Raw genomic sequence first — 19,701 nt, 5'->3', positions numbered from 1 at the left:
AAGTCCACACAAGCTCGTAGATCTGCTACTTTTGCATTTGAATCCTTTTTTGTGTGTAAAGCACAACGTCCATCTTGTGGCCAAAGCATAGAATGCATTTAAACATGCCTCCTCCATCCATTTCCCTAGGAGTCTGGGAGTACATTTCTCCAAGGTGCGGTCTCTGACTCTGGACTCATGGGAACCGGAATTACTCAAGGTGAGTAATGCACATTTTGGGAGGGAGTTTTTGGTGGTCCCACATGCCTTTTTGGGGGGATGTTTGGGGGGCCCTTTGTCAGCTATAGTGTATATTATAGCAATTGTCAATTGCACACCAGAGATGTAGTAAGCTACGTTGCATTTCTTACACTTACTAAGGGAGGCATTCACAATGCGTCGCAGTGTGAACAAGTGGGGTTTCAGTGACGGCACACATCGGTTTTTGTCATGTCATGCAGAGACATGCGTGACAAGTTCTCAAAGAACAATGCAGTGCTAGTTATGTTTCGTTCAGCAGATACTGACATGTCAATGACTGTGTCAGGCAGTCTCATGAATATGCTGTACTGTACATCACTGTACTCTTACTTCTGTATAACAGCTGATGTGTGAGCTGGGGAACGGAGTGATCAACCAGATCTACGAGGCTCGCAGAGAAGAGCTGGCGTCCAGGAAACCACAGCCCGGAGACCCCAGGTAGGAAACCACAGCCCGGAGACCCCAGGTAGGAAACCACAGCCCGGAGACCCCAGGTAGGAAACCACAGCCCGGAGACCCCAGGTAGGAAACCACAGCCCGGAGACCCCAGGTAGGAAACCACAGCCCGGAGACCCCAGGTAGGAAACCACAGCCCGGAGACCCCAGGTAGGAAACCACAGCCCGGAGACCCCAGGTAGGAAACCACAGCCCGGAGACCCCAGGTAGGAAACCACAGCCCGGAGACCCCAGGTAGGAAACCACAGCCCGGAGACCCCAGGTATGAAACCACAGCCCGGAGACCCCAGGTAGGAAACCACAGCCCGGAGACCCCAGGTAGGAAACCACAGCCCGGAGACCCCAGGTAGGAAACCACAGCCCGGAGACCCCAGGTAGGAAACCACAGCCCGGAGACCCCAGGTAGGCGCTGCTTTTTGCTCAAGAGCTGATGGGTGCCGTGTTCTTCAGTCACTCAACTAGCAATGAGAGCAACTGAAAACCACTATTTTGCAAGATTCAGTTCAGTCTATTATAATTATTATAGGCAAAGCGGCACACACCAGACTGAATTGGTCAGCAACGAGACCAAACGTAAGACTAAACGTTGAAGCGTGTTTGACTACAGTCAAACACGCTTCAACGTGTTGCTATTTGCCTTTCTGTCTAATGAAGAATTCAATAAAAATAGTAATGAGCCGTTTTTTGAAAAATGTTAGTTTTCACTGTTGCTACACTTTAAGAGGTTGCTCTATATATATTTCGGCCTTTTGACAATTGCTGATCTACAAGCTCACAATGCCACGCCATGCTACGCATTGTGAGCTTGGAAATCTGCTATTAAAAAATACCTTTGAAAACTTTAAATGGGACATTCTGCATAATGAGTACATTTACTTTTGGCATTTTAAGTATATATTGATGCCAGTACTTTTGTACTTTTACTAAGTAAACTCTGAATACCACCACCAGTGACTTTTACTGGTGGAGTTTACCGGAGCATTTCTACATTGTGGTATTGAGATACTTTTTATTGGTCCCTTGCAGACATGAGATCCCTCTGTTTTATTGGTCCTTGCAGACATGAGATCCCTCTGTTTTATTGGTCCTTGCAGACATGAGATCCCTCTGTTTTATTGGTCCTTGCAGACATGAGATCCCTCTGTTTTATTGGTCCTTGCAGACATGAGATCCCTCTGTATTATTGGTCCTTGCAGACATGAGATCCCTCTGTTTTATTGGTCCTTGCAGACATGAGATCCCTGTGTTTTATTGGTCCTTGCAGACATGAGATCCCTCTGTTTTATTGGTCCTTGCAGACATGAGATCCCTCTGTTTTATTGGTCCTTGCAGACATGAGATCCCTCTGTTTTATTGGTCCTTGCAGACATGAGATCCCTCTGTTTTTTTGGTCCTTGCAGACATGAGATCGAGGCCTACATCAAAGCCAAGTACGTGGACCGGCGCTTCGTGCGTCGGCCGTCGGACGAGGAGCTGCGCACCAAGGTGGTCTCTCTGAGCAAACAGGAGAAGAGGCTGAGCAGCAGCTCCGAGCACCTGCCCCCCCGACCACCACCGCCCACGCCCAAACTACGACCGGCCTCCAACGCCTCCGGACAGTCAGGTCGGTGAAAACGAACGCACCCACCCACCCAGCCCACCCGGCCCAGACTTGTTCTGCCTTGTTGGTGGACAAAGAGCAGCTCGTTGTGTACCAGTTCAACTAAGAGTTTTGGATCAGCATTTTCGGTGCAGGCTGCATGGTGTTAAATTCCCACCTTGCTTAGTATTGTCTGAAATGGTGTTCTTCAAACCTTGGGCGGCACATATATGATAAAAACCACATATATGATAAAAACCACATATATGATAAAAACCACATATATGATAAAAACCACATATATGATAAAAACCACACATCCCCCAAACAATAATATTGGTGCTGTCTCGCAGAAACCTTGTATCGCCACATTATTTCCCGAGAGTGTCGCACAAAAGTAGTTAAAAATAGCAGAGCGGCTATTTTCATACAAGGTTTTCACCCGACAGCAACGATATAATACAGTATATTAACCCATTGGTAGGCCTTAGCAGAGAGCAGCTTTAGACATACAGTAGTGAGGAGGAGTACCGTCTGTAATGGTTTGTTCTCAACCCACCTGAAGCCTCAATTCACTCACATGTATATATTGTGTTGTTCTCGCGAATTTCTGGAATATTTCAACTTTCGTGCCGCAAATTCGAAAATGGTGCCAATTTGTGTCATTTCTTTTTGCATTGACTTTGTATGTATACTCGTACTGTGAAAAGAAATGACATGACATGTACTTGGCTTCTAGTGAGAACACACCATTAGAGCATAGGGTCATTTTTGTCATCCCGTCCTACAGAATGGGAACAGGTACAGGGTTTCAGAAGCTGTACTACCAGGGTCGGGTTCCATTTCCTCTGTAGTTTCACGCTAATGCTTAATTTATACACGCATGGATTAAAGTTCTCACTTCTCAGTCATCACGACTGATTTACGTCTTCTGTATGACGTGAATCAGTATTTGAAGATGTCGAATTAGCAATAGAATACATACGTTCAGAAGCTTCTTCCATAATAAAACAATTTCTTTAACTGTTTGGCTGTGTGTAGTGTAGAAGAGCAAATAACATACAGTAGGTTCAGAAATGATAGTAATACATATTGCCGTAATTGTTTAGGAAACGGGTCCAGTCACACGGTTTCACAAGTTGCAGCTTGGCTTCTCAGTCGTGAGATTTAGTTTTGCTTTAATCCATGTAACACCGTCGTACGACAAAGTATAAACTAGGCTTTGCCGCTGCCAGGGATAACAAGTATCATGCATACATACATAAATGTTTTATGCCATGCATGGTACGGGAAGAAACCTCAGAGCTCTAAAAGCATCCACACAGGTGTCATATGTTGTGTGTTAAACAACAACAACAACACATGGCCGTACGTGTGCCCTCTCTCTCCGCGTCTCCCATTGCTTCTCGTGGTCTGTCTCTCTTTCAGCGTAGCTCAAAAGCTCATAGTTTAACCTCCTGTGCTTCCACCCTGCTTTTTTTTATATTCCTTCTCTTCTCCACTTTCTCTTTCCTATAATCCTTCACCCTCTCTCTCTCTCTCTCTCTCTCCTGGCTGCTTTGTGCTTCTGGACTAATCCTTTCCTCGCTGCCTTAACCCCAACCTGACCCTCCCACTCCCGCCCACCCACCTGGACCCCCACCCTTCCACCCATGTTGTGCCCCTCCTCGGCCCCCCCTCCTCCTCCGCCCTCCCGTAACCCCCTTGCGTAGCTGCCGCCGGTGGCTCTGAGGCCCGCCGAGACTCCCTCTTCTGTGCCGACGAGCTCGACTCTCTGTTCTCCTACTTTGACACTTCTTCCAAGCTAAGGAGCAGTAAGTACTAAAAAGGCTCAATGTTTCCTATACACCCCTCCTCCTCCTCCTCCATCCATTTCTGTGCACCGCTCGCTCAGGTGCATTGCCTGCTAACAACCCACTCACCCACCGCCCCCCTTTTCCCTCCCCTATTTGAGGCTTATGATGGGCAGGCCCGTCCTTGTTCAGCACATTGCGGAGCGTGCCATGTGTTCTTCCCCGGGGGTTGTCTCTCTCTCTATCTCTCTCTCTCTCTCTCTCTCTCTCTCTCTCTCTCTCTATGTATAAATATATATATAACTTTTATTGCTTTGTCTATCTCACATTTGTTTGTTGTCATTGTTGTGGTCTGTGTTTTTTAAATTGCCTCTTCGGGTGAGGTGGATAACTGTGGTCACATTCCCTTTCTGTCCGTGCACTGGGACCCCTTTCCCACCGGGGTTGAACCGGTTCCACTGAAAATGTTGGTTCGGAAGTGGAACCAAAAGTTTCCATGAAAGCACCAAGGTTCCAAGAATCCACGGAACCTTGTTCTAGAACCAGAGTTCTTTTGGTGGAAAAGGGGCCTGGCTGTGAGTACAAAATAGTAGGAAAACACCTGCTTTTTTATGAAAGAGCAAACAAAGCCTTCAATACTTAAAAACATGAGTATTGTGATGTTTCTCATGTCCCAATATTACCAATGGAAATATATACAGGATAATATGTTTTTTTTTATTAATTTAAAAGAGAAACTTGAATGACTATGGAACCATAACCACCCTTATTGGATATTGCGGTGGCTGGTCATTGGACAGCTGAGGCAGGGTGTTTGGAAGGAAGGTGCGCTCCTAATATTTTCTCTCCTGTCAGTGTACTGTACAGTAAGTAGCCATAATGCTGTTTGTGTATCGGTGCCGGTGGTGAAATGTGAGGCTATTGTGTTGTTTACAGTAAAGAGTGCAGACAGTGGCATCCAGAACAGCGCCGATGGGAGCAGGGAGATGCTGGCCAACAGTAACACCCCCTCCACTAACAGCCTGGCTGACACAGGTAGAGAACGCACGCTCTCTCGCACGCACTCCTGTCACGCTCGGAAGTCGCATACTGCTGGGTTTCTATCCTACCATCAGTCAGGGACTAGTTAGTACCTGCCATTACATGGACGCTAATATGGTATCTTGAACTATCTTCCTCGGATTCGGGTTCTTGGAAACGCCCCCCAGCCAAATGGTGCGCTGTGACTGGCCAGTCGCTGTGATTGACAGCCTACACCTACGGTAAACCTAACCTTAACCTCAGTAAAACTATACCTAAACCTAACCCTAACCTCAGTAAAACTATACCTAAACCTAACCCTAACCCTAACCCTAACCTTAACCTCAGTAAAACTATACCTAAACCTAACCTCAGTAAACTATACCTAAACCTAACCTCAGTAAAACTAACGCAGTGGCTGGGGGGCGTTTCCAAGAACCCGAATCCGAGGAAGATACCATATTAGCTACATGGACACCAAGAGAAGGCAATGAATGTCCTGGTAGGATGGAACCCCAGTCGTACTGTGTGGAGGAGTGAAGTTGAATATCATTACCATGAGATTCAACGACCTAGTTTATTCGCTGCCCTATTTACACAAACATTGTTTTCTTTCTCTCTCTCCTTCTCTCCTTCTCTCCATCCCCTCCATCAGAAGCTCCAGAGCCTCCACCCATGGCCATGCCGGCCACGCTGCCTCCTCCGTCGCCCTGCAAGGAGATGGTGGTGTTCTACGAGCCCAAGGAGTACAGCCAGGGCCTGCAGCTGTACTGGGCGGCGTGCGCCCGCAGCCTGCCGGACATGGCCGAGGCGCTGGCCCACGGCGCCGAGGTCAACTGGGTCAACGGCGAGGACGACAAGAGGACGCCACTCATCATGGCCGTGCAGGGCGTAAGTGGAGCCGCAGAGAAGAAATACTGTACAACTTACAGTAGCAGTGCTGTATTTATCCTCCTCGGGAGTGTCGGATGGATGGATATCGAGTGTCGTGGAAGTTTCAGACTGATTGAACGTCTGTCGTTTTCTTGGTCTCAGCGCGGGATCTCGCAGCAGGCTAAGAATACAGCTCGCTGTATCTTGAATTTCCCCGGCTTGGGGATCAATAAGTGAATCTAATCTCACGTGTTCTTTCTGTGTGGAGTTTGCATGTTCTCCCCGTGTCCCCTAGGGTAGGGTAGGGTAGTTTTTTTCCCCACAAAAAACATGCAGTAATCCTGGTCACTAAACTGCCTCCCCCTGGCCAGCCGGGGCGCCTGATGGAGGGGAAAGGAACTGATTGGAATAACGTGTTCCGTCCACGCGCTACGTCCAACCAGGAAAACTCCCCCCTGGATGCCAAGGAGCGACTTGGACACTCAGGCATGAAGGAAGCATGAGTTCAAGTCCGTTGCTCTCCCCTTGTCCCCCATATATGGGGACTAGGTTGGCGGAGGGTGTGTAGAGCCCAGGATCACATTAGATGATTGACACGGGTGAAAAATGGGTTACAAAATCGTCGGATAAAAATATATATTAAAAAAAACTAATCTCACCATGTATTGGACGTGTTTTTTGTTTTTTCCCTGCAGGGCTCCCTGGTTGCCTGCGAGTTCCTCCTTCAGAACGCGGCTAATGTGAACCAGCAAGACGCCCAGGGCCGAGGTCCGCTCCACCACGCCACCATCCGGGGACACACCGGGTCGGTAGTTCCTCCGTCTCCTCACCACTAATACTGAACCACCTTGTGCCTTGCATGTGTTATCTAGTATTCTACCACAGGTCGTTAAGAGGAAGCAATCTGATTGGTTGAAACAGCCTTCTAGCCGTGGGTTAAACCAGCACGGTTCACCACCTAATCAAAACAAATAATTCAGCTGCTCTGTTCTCCCAGAGCGCTAGCAAACTGGGTGGCTAGGCTAGCTAGTTTCTTGGGACATTTGTGGTAGGTAGTGACTATGTCATTAAAACAATATATTCTTTCAGTGATTTTCTTAGTTTTAAGGGTAACTGTGGTATAATTGCAATATTACACTTCAGTGATGCTTGCGGAACTCGACTTCGTCTCGTTCCTGACCGCATCCCTGTCGTGGCAATAATCACGTTAACCCACACCCTCTCGTGTAATATTGCTTAAAACTAGCCACACTCATAGAAAACAACGTGTGTCAGACGAGTTGGATCATATGATATGCAGTTCAGTTCAGTGACACAGAAACGCTCCCTGTTTGAGGCCATAGTGGATATAGCTCAAAAAATGACTGACTCACTTGGGTTATGTGATACGCAGTGAGACAGTGACACCTACTGGACAAAACATGAACTGAATGCAATTTGTGCCTATCATCAACTAACCACTTAAGACAGTCAGTTGGTTTTACATAATCGAACTATATCCTCAGATGAATTTTCTTTGGTGTAAATTAGGTTTCAAGACCCACAGCATGTTGCAGAGTAGATCAATTATTGTTTGGACATAACAGGTGTGGCTCGAGATCTTTAATTTTAAGTGTGTGCGAGTATCTCCGAGGGAGAGAGAGCCAATTGTGAGGATTTGATCCCAGGCGTATAGGAGTGTCTGTGTTGTTTTCGACCTTAACCACTGCACTCTGTCTGTCTGGGCACTTCCAGTGTACTTCAAGTAATTGTGTACTTAAGGAGAGGTCAAATTCATCAACGCTATGGAACAGTATCCCGCTTGTAGAGGGCACTGATGTTAATGGGAGTCATTTATTCTGTGGCGCTCGTTAAGCTATCAGGAATGAGAGCTGTGTGTTGCTGCTGACGACGTCACGTTTTTGATCCAACGGGAATTAAGTACAAGTCCTTGTGTCTTTATTTCAGGCAAGTGTGTTTATTCCTGAAAAGAGGAGCCAATCAAAACGCTGCGGACATCGAAGAGAAGACGCCCCTGTCCATGGCGGTGGAGGCGGCCAATGCTGACATCGTTACACTGTGAGTTTCACAGCTGAGGCCTTAACCCATTCTGACCTGAGACCAGATTCTAACGCACAGAAGAATGGTGGTTCTTTAACCCATTCTGACCCGAGACCAGATTCTAACGCACAGAAGAATGGTGGTTCTTTAACCCATTTTGACCTGAGACCAGATTCTAACGCACAGAAGAATGGTGGTTCTTTAACCCATTTTGACCTGAGATCAGATTCTAAAAATGTCTTAAATCCTGACAGTTTTCTGAAAAAGCTATGTTTCTATGTCAGTCGTTCATCGATTTTTCAAAAATAGCTAAAGCATAACATGATGCTAACACCAAAAGGGGTTCCCGCCCAAAATGGGCCCAAATTTTGGGGTTCCCGCCCAAAGAATTTACACCTGGAAATTCAGAACAATACACACATTTCATTAAATAAAAACAAAAAAAAAAGTACTGAATTTGGGAAAGGTCTGAAACCTCATTAACTGTGGAAGGTACAGCAAATAGTAAAAAGCGTATAACAGTGATTGATAAATCGTGCAATATCCAAACAGTGAGTCGAATGGAAAATTATAGAAGCCCTTGAGAAGGTTCCTTCTCAAGGCTCGAGAATCCACCATTCCTAAATAGAGTGCCTGGTGCTGGGAGTCTGGTGCAGCGCACAGGGCCTAACCTGGTGAGAGCAGGAGTGGACCTGGTGAGACGTAGGAGGGGCCCGGACAGGAGTCAACCCACAGAGCCTAGTCCTTCCATGCGCCAGAATGGTAACCTCCCAGTCCCGGCAGAGTAGTTCAGGAGGAACGGATTGTGTGTCCCTGGTTTTTCCCTAATGGGACTGATCGAGGGTATAGCTACTGGGACGTAAGTCGGGACTTGATCACCCCGGCTGGGTCACCTGAGTGAGGGGTATGATGTTGGGAGACCCGAAACCCCGATACATCACTGAGGATACGTCGCAGGTGCATCCATGTATGTATTTTGTTTTAGCTGACATTGTCACCCAGGTAGTACTTCAACTGTGTGGGCTTTTAAAACGTGTCTGTTGTCGATGTATTAGACATTATATGCTATTATCTATATATCACATTATGTATTATTAGTCATAACAAGCGACAACAACATGCACACCATACCACCGCTAGCCCCTGACTGACACCCTGTCTTCTTTGACTCCACCCCCCAGGCTGCGGTTGGCCAAGATGAACGAGGAGATGCGCGAGGCGGAGGGGCCCTACAGCCAGTCAGGTACCAGCAACAGCCCCACCGAGATGCAGTACAGGAAGTGCATGCAGGAGTTCATTAGCCTGCAGCTGGAAGAAACCTAGTACCCGTCAAACACGTCTCTCTTGGTGTTAGCATTATGCTATGCTTAAAATAGCAGATCTACAAGCTCATAGCGCGCCACCGAGTGGCGCGCTACGAGCTTGTAGGTCTGCTATTTTTTTGGAGAGAAACTAGGAAGTGTGAGGATCGATTCACTTTCAGCAAACTCCAGTCAAAATGGACAACACGTTATGTAAAGTAGTTCACGCCATAATAATTACTTCATTCTCATTGTCTTTCTTTAGGTGAGAATGTACATGTATGTATAAAGAATGTAACAGGCGTTGCTTTAGGAAAAATATCCACACTCGGTCAACTAGCAAAATTACCTCCACATTTTCTGATTTGGACAAGAATCTGTGTGTGAAGTAACTGACTGGACACTGGAGTGAAAGTGAGTTGACCCTAACATCGGAGGATTTGTTCTGGTGTCCTCCTGTACCTTGTCTTGAGTGCAATGGACCTTCTTTTAAACCTGCCAGCCTCCATCCAGGTGCACTGTGTGCGTGTGTGTGTGTGTGTGTGTGTGTGTGTGTGTGTGTGTGTGTGTGTGTGTGTGTGTGTGTGTGTGGTTCCATAGTCGGGTGCTATAGGTTGTGTTAATATGACCAGGTTCTAAAGCCATCAACTCCAGGGACAGTTGAAGAGCTTATTCCAAAATGGTGTTTATTGCAGCTGTAGATGAGTGGATGTCTGGGGAATTGTAAGGTGTAGCCGGTTCGACCTCTAGCTCGACCCTCCCCTTTCATCGTAGCCATCTGACCGGCCATCATGTTTTCTGGTCACTCCGTATGGTCTCCCCACAGGAACAGAAAATATAATCCCTTTACCCTTTTGGGAAGAAATACAGATTCCTTCCTAGTCCTACAAAATTATTCCAGGCACAAAACATAGGACAAAGTAATAATGGCATGTAATTAACACACAAAGTGTGTTTCTTTCTGGTGGCTCAGCCATTTCGTTACACGTACACAATGCGAGTCACAATGCTTCAGATATGGTTAAAGTACGATTACCACTTTCTAATGGGTAGTCTGTAGTAATGTGAGTCTTTGGAGGACAAACATAGCTTAAAGAGTGCAGGTTACACGCTTTCACGTAATTGGGGGTTCGTCTTTCCCCTAATGGAAAAACATCATTTTGGAACTGAACTCTTCAACTGTGTAGACTGCAGGAGAAACAGCTGTGACCCGAAAGAACTGCCACAGTAAAATCCGGAGTGTTTATTTAACTCAGAAGGGTTTTCTGTTTGGCGGCAGTTCTTTTTGCATGCTGTGTTCCTTTTGTGGAATCACGGCAGTCTTGGTTCGATCACAGTCATGTCTTCTTGGCTGATCACGATGTCTTTAAGCAAAAAACCTGGGAACTGCCATCAATATCATAACTAACACTGAAACCTCAAAACAAGGTAGTCCTCTATATCTGGCAATAATCAGGACTTCTGAGACACCAGCTTTGAGTGAAAAAGGTTGTCTCAAAGGTTGTCTGCACCAGGTCTGAGGGAATAATTTATTCACATTCCTTTGAAATGGTTATGCAATTATCTTGTCCGTTTTCCTATGCCTGTAAGGTTCCTATTTTGAGTCTTAATGTTTAAGGTTCTGTCATATTTTTACATGTTTTGTGTGTTCTTTTTTTCTTTTCCTTTGATACAACAGTGCAATTTGACCCTGGGCCTGTTTTAAGTACTGTATGCATTTTAAGGTTTGTGAAGTTCAAATGCCTGGTCAGGACAAATATTATTTATTTTTAGCCAGTCTTTTTTTTTTAAATATATATATATATATATAATCATAACCACCATATAAGCAGACATACAATGTTGTAAACTATGTACATACATATATATACATTTATATATCCATATTCAGCATTTTCACAAAGCAAGCAGAGTTTGTAGGAACTCTTGACGGTGGTAATGTATTCTCCTGTGTGTTATCGAAAAACACACTTTGCACAAGGGTGAGTGCCATGAGGGCCCTGCTTGGCATCCTTGCTTGTCTTTTTCAGTTAAATAGATTTATTTTGTGGTATTTTAATATCTCTGTTCTGAGAATATTGTGTTTTATTGTGTGTTACAGTAAGTGTGCTTGCGAATGGCCCGTCAATGTCGGGAATCAAGAATTGTAAGCTACGATGCCTTTCGATGGCTTCGATCGATTGTCTTAAACTTCAGTGAGATATTAACCAAATTAACCTACTCTATATGGGCATGTCCTTGTAGATAAAATGGTCCTTTTTATTATAATTTGTATTTGAAAATACCTGATCTAGAAGCTGCAAGCTTAAAGATCATCTATTTTCTCCACACAAATTATAAATCCGGCTTTTTGTGGTTTAGGGGGGGATTCAAGTAGGGGCAAACCGTTGGAGAATGGCACAGCACTAGAGGAAATGGGTGCAATAGCTTAGACAAATATACACATTTAACCATGTATAGCTTTGTATCACCTACTACTTCTAGCTAAGCTTCTATTTATCTTTCCCATAAGGGAGCTTTAAAAAAAAAAAAAGACTGTAAACATTCACAAAGGATGTGGATCTAGGCTAGTATGAAGCACAGAACAGTCGAGTACTTTTAAATATGGAATGACGCCAAAATAAAACGTACCCCGATCTGTTACCCCTCACCCCCCAACCCATACAGCTCATCCCTACTACTGATGGGCCCATCTCATCTCATTGGGCACAAAAGCACTTTTTGTTTTTTAATAGCAATCATCTCCGGTATGCAGGACAGGTCTCATAATGCAGGGTCGTCTGGGAGCCCCTAGTTCTCACCAGGATGCTAGTGGGGCTGACCTGGCGTTCCTGTCATCTTATAGGCATCTCTAATCAGAGCCTATAGTCAGATCTGGGACGCCAGATGAGTGCAATTATGGACTAAAACCAGCACTACCACTAGCGGGGACATGGTTATGAATCATAGATGTAGAGCACATGACATGAGTGCTTGTGGACTCAAATACGACCGTTTGAATGAATGATGTGTTGAGAGGGCTGCATGTAAACGGTTGCACTAGAGTTTTGTTTGTTTGCTTGTTTTTTTTAAGGTTGTGTTGAAGTGATTGAATTGGAGCTCTGGTTTTCTCTAGACTAGACTTGAGAGAAACCACAGACAATGGGTCTTCTACACTACAGGGTAGCATTTATCTGTACTGTACTTGGCCACAAGAGGGCGTGCTGTATTCAGAAACATGGCCCGTGTGTTGTACTGTAGACAGAGGGCTAGTGTTATTGTTAGTAGCCGGTGTGGCGGTAGGTAGTGTGATTTAACAACTGCCTGTAGGCTGCTCTTTGGCAGTGGAACATTTCATCGTGGTCATTTTGTCTTTATTTTATTTTGTCAGTCTGTGATGTTTTGGACCTACAGTATAAGAATTGTACTCAAGGTGATGAGAACTTTTCGTGTGTTCTTTTGTTTGTTATTGTAGTTTTTGTAAGACTTCCGTTGATGAAACCGGTAGTGATATTTGACTTTTACATTGTAAATGTGAGCCATTTAGCTAAACGCTCGGCAAACTGCAGCCCTAGACTTGGCTGTTATTTCCTACCTAGATCACCAACATTATATGTAATCCATCCATGGCGACTCAGCGAGAAGAAATAATGGTCGAGGGTCAGAGCCTTAGTGCCAGGACAATATTCCTGTGATTTAGAATTAGGAATGATCATTTAAGGACAAGAATCAGTTGCTTGAATTTGTATGTTCTTGTCTAGGTAGGACATAAAGTATATGTACGAGAGTGGAAGAAGATAAGAGTGTCTGATGCCAGTGCTGTGGTTCATATAGGCCTACAGACTGTTATCAGTTCCTTATCAACGGGTTCAGTTCAGGTTCAGCAAACACACACGCACACGTAATCTGGTCCCCTCTTCCTCTTATTATGATGAATCGTCTTACGTCTAGCAGCAGGGACACACATAATATCAATTATAGAGAAAGGGGACCTGAATGGACAGAAGTAGAACCGAAGATGCCATCAGCCAAGGTCTAGAGGAGACAATTTTCTTTAGCGTTTTCGTTTTCACAAAATCACGTTGCGTTTTCCCTTTAGTACGCCTCGGTAAGGGCCTCTTAATCAGCCTTTCCAATCAGCTGATGAATAAAAAGCTGGTGAGAGACGTTTCAGGGAGATGAACGCCACATAGCATTAAGCTTGTCACTTTCACCGCCTCTGCTATCCAAACAAACCCCGTTTTCAAGAAATTACAGTCCCATTGACTGGAGTGTGTTTGCTCCTGATTAGGTTCAGGTGGGCCGACAGGTTTCAGAGACGGGTCTTATTAAAGTCTAGGCTTTCTGTAATAACACACTCTGCTCCCTTCAAATGGCTTGTCTTTCTGGGTTTCTTCACTCTTGATTACATTTGACTTTACAATGGCCTGCTGTCAGTGTATTAGCCTATGGAACTGTATTAGCACATTTACCAGTACATAGAAAGTCAACATTCAATTATTGTAGTTGTGCAATTATACCTTTTGCTAGCTTAAATTTCTATGTAATGGTATGTGACCAGATTTGACTGAGAGACTGTCATTGTGCAAATTCCAGCTTTTCACCAGAGGAGAAAATGTTTTTTTTATTATTTTCCCAAAATAAGTTAATAGCCCAGGCAGACTCTTCACATACTAGAGCATGTCTGAAATAAGTGTCGGAGCTGAAATTGACATGTAGATATGAAATAAATGCTTAAACATGTAGCTATAGGTGTAATGTTAGAGACCACAGAAGTGAATCTTTCAAGTCTGTTTTCTCAACTCGCTGTTTTCTGCAAGACATTACTCTATAAGCCATATCTCCAAAACTGGTGGGCCAAACTAAACAACCAATATGTCAATTTGAAGCTATGATTCCCTGCTTTCATATGGCGAAAATTCAAAAAAATCCTCAGTCAAATTTAGTCACATTTAATTATGAAAACATGACTGTATCGAACAGCATTATTTTTAAGTGATCCACAGGTTAATACACAGGAACAAATCATGTTAAAATTAGTTGCATATGATGGTGTCAGTAGCAGGTTTTCAAGCTAACAATGCAACGCATCATGCACCAAAGTATGAATTAGGCTTATGGTCATTCATTGTAAAGTATTTCTTCACTGTCTGTGTTCTTTACTTTTTCCTCACTCTTTCCCCAGAGTTTGTGCCTTTTTCTGTTATCTTCTTTCTTTGGGGGTGCTGAGGCCAATACAGCTGTATTTTTGTACATAAAAAAAAACATCTGCACTTTAAATACAATACAGTTGTTAACAAAAACAAACTAACCTTGTGGGCTTTCTTTCTTTCTGACTCGATGGTCGTTTCTTCTAACAAAAGGCTTCCTTCGCCTGTTTTCTTTCACAACCATTTGCCTATTACTTCCTCTCCGTTTCCATTCTGATACCTTGTCTTCTACTTCCGCATCATTCTGTTTCTGTCGAGACTCCGTGGTGTTTCGGACAGGTATGGCTGACTTTTCATGTCTCTTTTTTTCATTGTCCCTCTCAATTGATTCTCATTGTTATGCTCGCCCTGCTTTGTGTTTCTACACAAGAATCCCCCAAACCAGATGGAAACTGTTCACTGTGTTCACAGCAGTGGACAGGGGGTTGTTTTTATCACCTACTGTAGCTATAGACTTCTTTGTATTTATTTACTGTAGCAATTTAACAAATACAATATGCTGTTGTTTCTAGTCTTCCCCCGTGCAGTGTTTCACTTGCTTCATTTGTCATTGCAGGAGATGAAACGTACCAGGACATTTTCCAGGACTTTACCCATATGGCCGCTAACGACCCAGAAAAATTGAACCGGTACCAGCAGTACGACCAACAGAAACTCTGACACACTGGAGGGAGGGGGGCAGAGGGGGGGGGATCCACCGAGACGTTCTGAAACCAAACCCACCTGAAGCGGACCTGTAAACATCTGGAATTTGGCCCGCGCACTGCACCGCCCGCTAGGTAACAGTATATGGAACGGTCCCTTTTCACCAGAACTGCAAAATGGCTGAAGGTTCACATTCGTCTGTTCGTAACATTGTTTTTTTTTAATTGGCTGCAGTCCCGTCCCTCTGCATGAAGGTATTTCACTAATGGGGAAGTTCAGTAAGTAGTTATAGGTGATATCAAGACCTAAACCTTTTTTTTTGTTTTTTTAACAATGCTTAGGCCTTAGGACATACTGCAAATGGTACAGTGGAATAGCCTTGGAATGGAAATGCATAATGCGCAGAAATCTAATTATAATCCAGTCAAAGTTAACAGTTATGTCTCTGTGGCTGTTAAGTGAACACGTTTAGATGTGCTTTTATGTCCACGTTGCCACCCTTTGAAATCACATTTTCAAGAATCAAAATGTTTGTGCTGGATCTGTGCTGTTTCTAAAGAGAATCTACAGAAACCAATTCTATTTAATTACCGCGTTGAGTTGGATTTTTTTTTTAGGCATAAGCCAACAGAGGTGTGTTTTTAGAAGGCAGCCATTTTGGCATGCAGTAGTTTTTCTTCATAGTTTTTTTGTTTTGCACAAATACCCCTTAAATCTCCACTGATGTTTGCCAGTCTTTGTTGGTAAGACTGTGACGTGTGAAACAATGTACAGCGATCAAGGAAGTGCACATATTATTGAAGTTTGTCATGTTAAATTACTATTTTGTTGATGAAAGATATCCTTCCCCTCCCTCCTTTTTTGCTCCCCTGAATGGTTTTTATTAACATTTTATTGTCTGTAGTATACATGCTGGGGGGTGTGGGTCTCGTTTATTTCATGTGAAATGGCATTGTATCCGTCAGCTTATGAACCCACTCTATTTGGGATTCAATTTCATGGTGAGAGGTTTTAAAACACGTCGATGGACCATGGCCGCGGGAAGATATTTACAGTATGAGGTGCTGAAGGTTCAGTAGGGGGTGCGCCGCAAAAGGCACGTGCCCGTGCATTTTCACGCAAGAAAAGTGGCAATTCCCTCTCCACACGCATGAGCAAACTGAAACAGGGAATTAACCAGGATAAGGCGATGCCTGATACTGTGATACAGCATATTTATTAGGCCTATAGTAACGGAAATCTGTTTTGACTAAAATTATTATTATTTCCCCCCTCCTGGCCTGGGGGGAGGGGGTGCTCCAGCCCCCCCAGCACCCCTACTTCCCTCAGCCATGCAATGGACCAACCTGTATTACACATCTGGTGGTGTCTACTTCATCCATACTGTAGCCTACAGTATACATACAGCTCAATTGATTGACTGACAAGTTTTTTTTTTTTTATGTTTAATTATTCAATCTTAAAACAGTATATACGAATGCAACACTGTTGTCTGTTCTGCACAAATGTACTACTCGCATGATATGTACAGTAGTCATAAACCCATTTACTGAATAAGGTTTGTCATATAGCATTGTGACCCAGCTGATCATGTTTCACTTCAAACATGTGCTGAATGCTGTCCAAAACCTTCAAATTCAGCCAGGATACTGTTGAAAAAGAGTGGACTTCTGTAAATGAAAATGTGTGTCATGAGCATAGACTGTAAAAAATATGGACAAAGCGTTCTCCGGGTCTAACATGAACGTAAAATGAAGCCCGTCAGTCCTTGTATTGTAAGTCGCCATCTTTCTAGATCCGTTTTGGCCCAAACAACAAGGCGGGACTTCCCCCCTTCTTCTCCGTTGGTTTTTATTTTGACTCGAGTGGGAGAGGAATCCCGATCATAGACTGTAACGGTAGCCACGCCCCTCAGAACATACGCGACTTTATGGTCATTTTTTTTATAAATGGGACCATAATTTTCCAAAAAGAATATTATGACATTAGAAATGAGACTTTAAACTAGTGACTGGAAGCAGAAAGTATTCATGACCATGTTTATTAAGGTAATACAGTCTAGGTGAAGTTGGGCCCAAATACATGGACTTCTATGGGGCTATGGGTTTTTCTGGGTCCAATGACAGCGCCACAACAGGCCATTATATGAACTTTCAGGAAATCCCGATTTCCTCAGTGGCTTCACAAAATATCTGTCTGACTGCCCCCGTGTCATGAGTCATAACCTTTCGTTTTATGTTTCATTCATACATGTGTTAAAATTAAGCCTCAAATCTTTTCATCATGCAACAAACACAGTTGCAGCATGGGATACAAATCTTGTACATTTTGTACAGATGCTTTTAAATTCACCGGAGAACTTACGTTATAATGTAGTGGTACTTGAATCATTAAATGAGCTTTTGTAAATGCTGTTATTTTTTATCATTATGTAATTGTAGCTCATTTTATATTTTTGCCTGTCTGTATCCCAGTATACTGCATATATCTGTCATTTCTAAAGGGCTTTAATACACTTCATGGACTGGATGATAATTGTTCAGAAGGTGATCTTGGCTGTTGGATTTATTTTGTTCTTGTTTGAGTTTTAAAGGGATATTTCACTTTCAAAACATCTTTGGGTCATTTCATCGTCTACTCAGACTTTTGTGAACACCCGTACAGTTTTTAAGTTGCTTGATTCAGTAGATATTTGATATTTATTTTAGCTGATCCCTTCCTATACAAACTTGTAACTTCAAACTCCATTTTAACCATGATAGATTCATCGAAAACACCCGTCCTTGGTTCTGGTGATTGGTGACTTATACTGAGGTGGGTTTCTTTTCAATTACTTTTTTCATTTATTTTATTTGAAAAAAAAAAAAAAAAAAGATCCCCCAAATTATTAAAAACTATCGTCCTTACCCGTTCGAAGATAGATCATACCCTATTATTGTTATGCATTTGAGACGTTTATCCGCAGACCCCCAAGTGAACCACGAAGCAAGCAAAGGACTCTGCCTCTGTCTCTCTGACTCATCCACACACACCACACAAGATGGTTGAGAGAGAGAGAGAGAGGCTCACGTCGTTCTCAAAAGTTCATGCATCAGCAATCATAACACGTTTCTACGCGACCTGACAGCGGAAACGCACGCGTGACCTGTCGCTGCACATACCTGTGTCCCCGACTCCTGCTCCATTTGTAAACGGCATGCACAGTTACAGCCCAAAGTCCACCAAATTCCATAGGAAACTGATACTAGACCATAAGGTAATGGTCACTGTCTGTGTGCAAAAGCAGAGCCATTAGTGCAGGCAGTGAAGAGCAGAGACAGTTCTACATACAGACAGACATTCCCTTATTTATAGGTAGATAAATGGAAAAAGTAATTGAAAAACATGACCCAACAACAAATCAGAGGTAGCTCCTGGATTGAAAGGTATTATGAGAACAATTGCAACGGGTCTAATTGGGCTTAAACCAGCTCCGTGGCCTTGTGTTAGTGTCACTGGGACTGGGAGGTCTGGGTTCGATCCCCGGCCGGTCGGGCTCATACCGAACACTCAACAGGGTTGAATGTGCCCCAATGCCTCCCTGCTTGGCACTCGGCATCAAGGGTTGGATTGGAGTAAGTCCCTGTGTCATATTGGGGTCGGGTTCCAGGGGGTGTACTTGTACATCAAGCTGCCTCACGCTACAGAAGCAGGAGATGGGCTCCTGCCCCATGTAGGCTATACCTCATGGCTCAGCAATGCTGGCTTACTTTAAGGTCAAAGCCATTGCATCTCTCATAGTGAGTCACACTCATTTAGAACTGTCATTTTATGCTCATTTGACAGTAGTTAATTTGTCATTTTACAATATAATGTTAACATGATTTATGGCCCTCAAACAGGGTGCAAGCTTCCTCACGTAAAGATGTTTATCTCCAGCGTTTCATAATGGATGTTGTACCTGCCAACGAACGGCGGGGTCGTGTGGTTATTGAAGAATAATGCATGATGTTGACTGCAGGGGATAATTACCTCCGCTCAGTGTGGTGTTTTTTGGTACAGAATCAGAGGGCCTGGGCCTGAAGCACCTGCTCTTTTGGCCTCCGTCTAGATCAGTGCATCTCAAAGGGTCCTTGAAAAAAATAATTGTGCTGGAATTACTGTGGTCCTAGCATCAAAATCTGTTCATCAATCCTAGTTTATATACGAAAACTTTAGTGCTCACCATGCTTTGGATGCTTCGTGTGCCAAACGGGTTGTTTCAAGGAAGCAGTCTGATGGGTTGAAAGGGCTTTATAGCCGTGCTTAAATCACGATATAGGAACAGCTAATCAAAACGAAGAAATCACCTGCTCTGTTCTCCCAGAGCGCAGCAGACTCTGTGGCTAGGCTAGCTATTTTCTTCTTGGCACATTTGTGGTCATAGTGGCTACATATGTCACTAAAACATTATGATGTTTTTAGCGATTATCTTAGTTTTAATGGTAACTATTTTATAATTTCAATATTCCACGAGAGGGTGTTCTCTATCGTCATCTGCTCTGCCTTTCGGAACTCGCCCTGCAGTGTCGCAGGCGTGCATTCAT

At 43.9% G+C, this 19,701-nt stretch overlaps 1 protein-coding gene across 4 annotated transcripts in view; it reads left to right on the top strand.

Annotated features, from left to right (window-relative positions):
- The window catches only part of LOC308320428 (arf-GAP with coiled-coil, ANK repeat and PH domain-containing protein 2-like), a 91,509-nt gene extending 73,823 nt beyond the window's left edge, over positions 1-17,686 (top strand). For 3 of the 4 annotated variants that reach the window (XM_080770822.1, XM_080770821.1, XM_080770820.1), the window contains 9 exons: positions 130-199; positions 584-678; positions 2,097-2,299; positions 5,005-5,103; positions 5,744-5,979; positions 6,657-6,766; positions 7,909-8,019; positions 9,183-9,244; positions 15,048-17,686. In XM_080770822.1, coding sequence (XP_080626948.1) covers positions 130-199; positions 584-678; positions 2,097-2,299; positions 5,005-5,103; positions 5,744-5,979; positions 6,657-6,766; positions 7,909-8,019; positions 9,183-9,244; positions 15,048-15,151 — 1,090 coding nt within the window. In that variant the 3' untranslated portion in view covers positions 15,152-17,686. Of the gene's footprint in view, positions 1-129; positions 200-583; positions 679-2,096; positions 2,300-3,987; positions 4,090-5,004; positions 5,104-5,743; positions 5,980-6,656; positions 6,767-7,908; positions 8,020-9,182; positions 9,245-15,047 lie in introns of all 4 variants that reach the window. The other variant, XM_080770823.1, reaches the window with a different exon arrangement.
- Positions 17,687-19,701: the final 2,015 nt, after the last annotated feature.

This window comes from Protomyctophum bolini, assembly GCF_963924005.1.
Source record: "Protomyctophum bolini genome assembly, chromosome: 8".
NCBI lineage: Eukaryota > Metazoa > Chordata > Actinopteri > Myctophiformes > Myctophidae > Protomyctophum > Protomyctophum bolini.
Note: the sequence above shows the minus strand (reverse complement) of the source record. Positions and strands in the feature narration are given on the sequence as shown.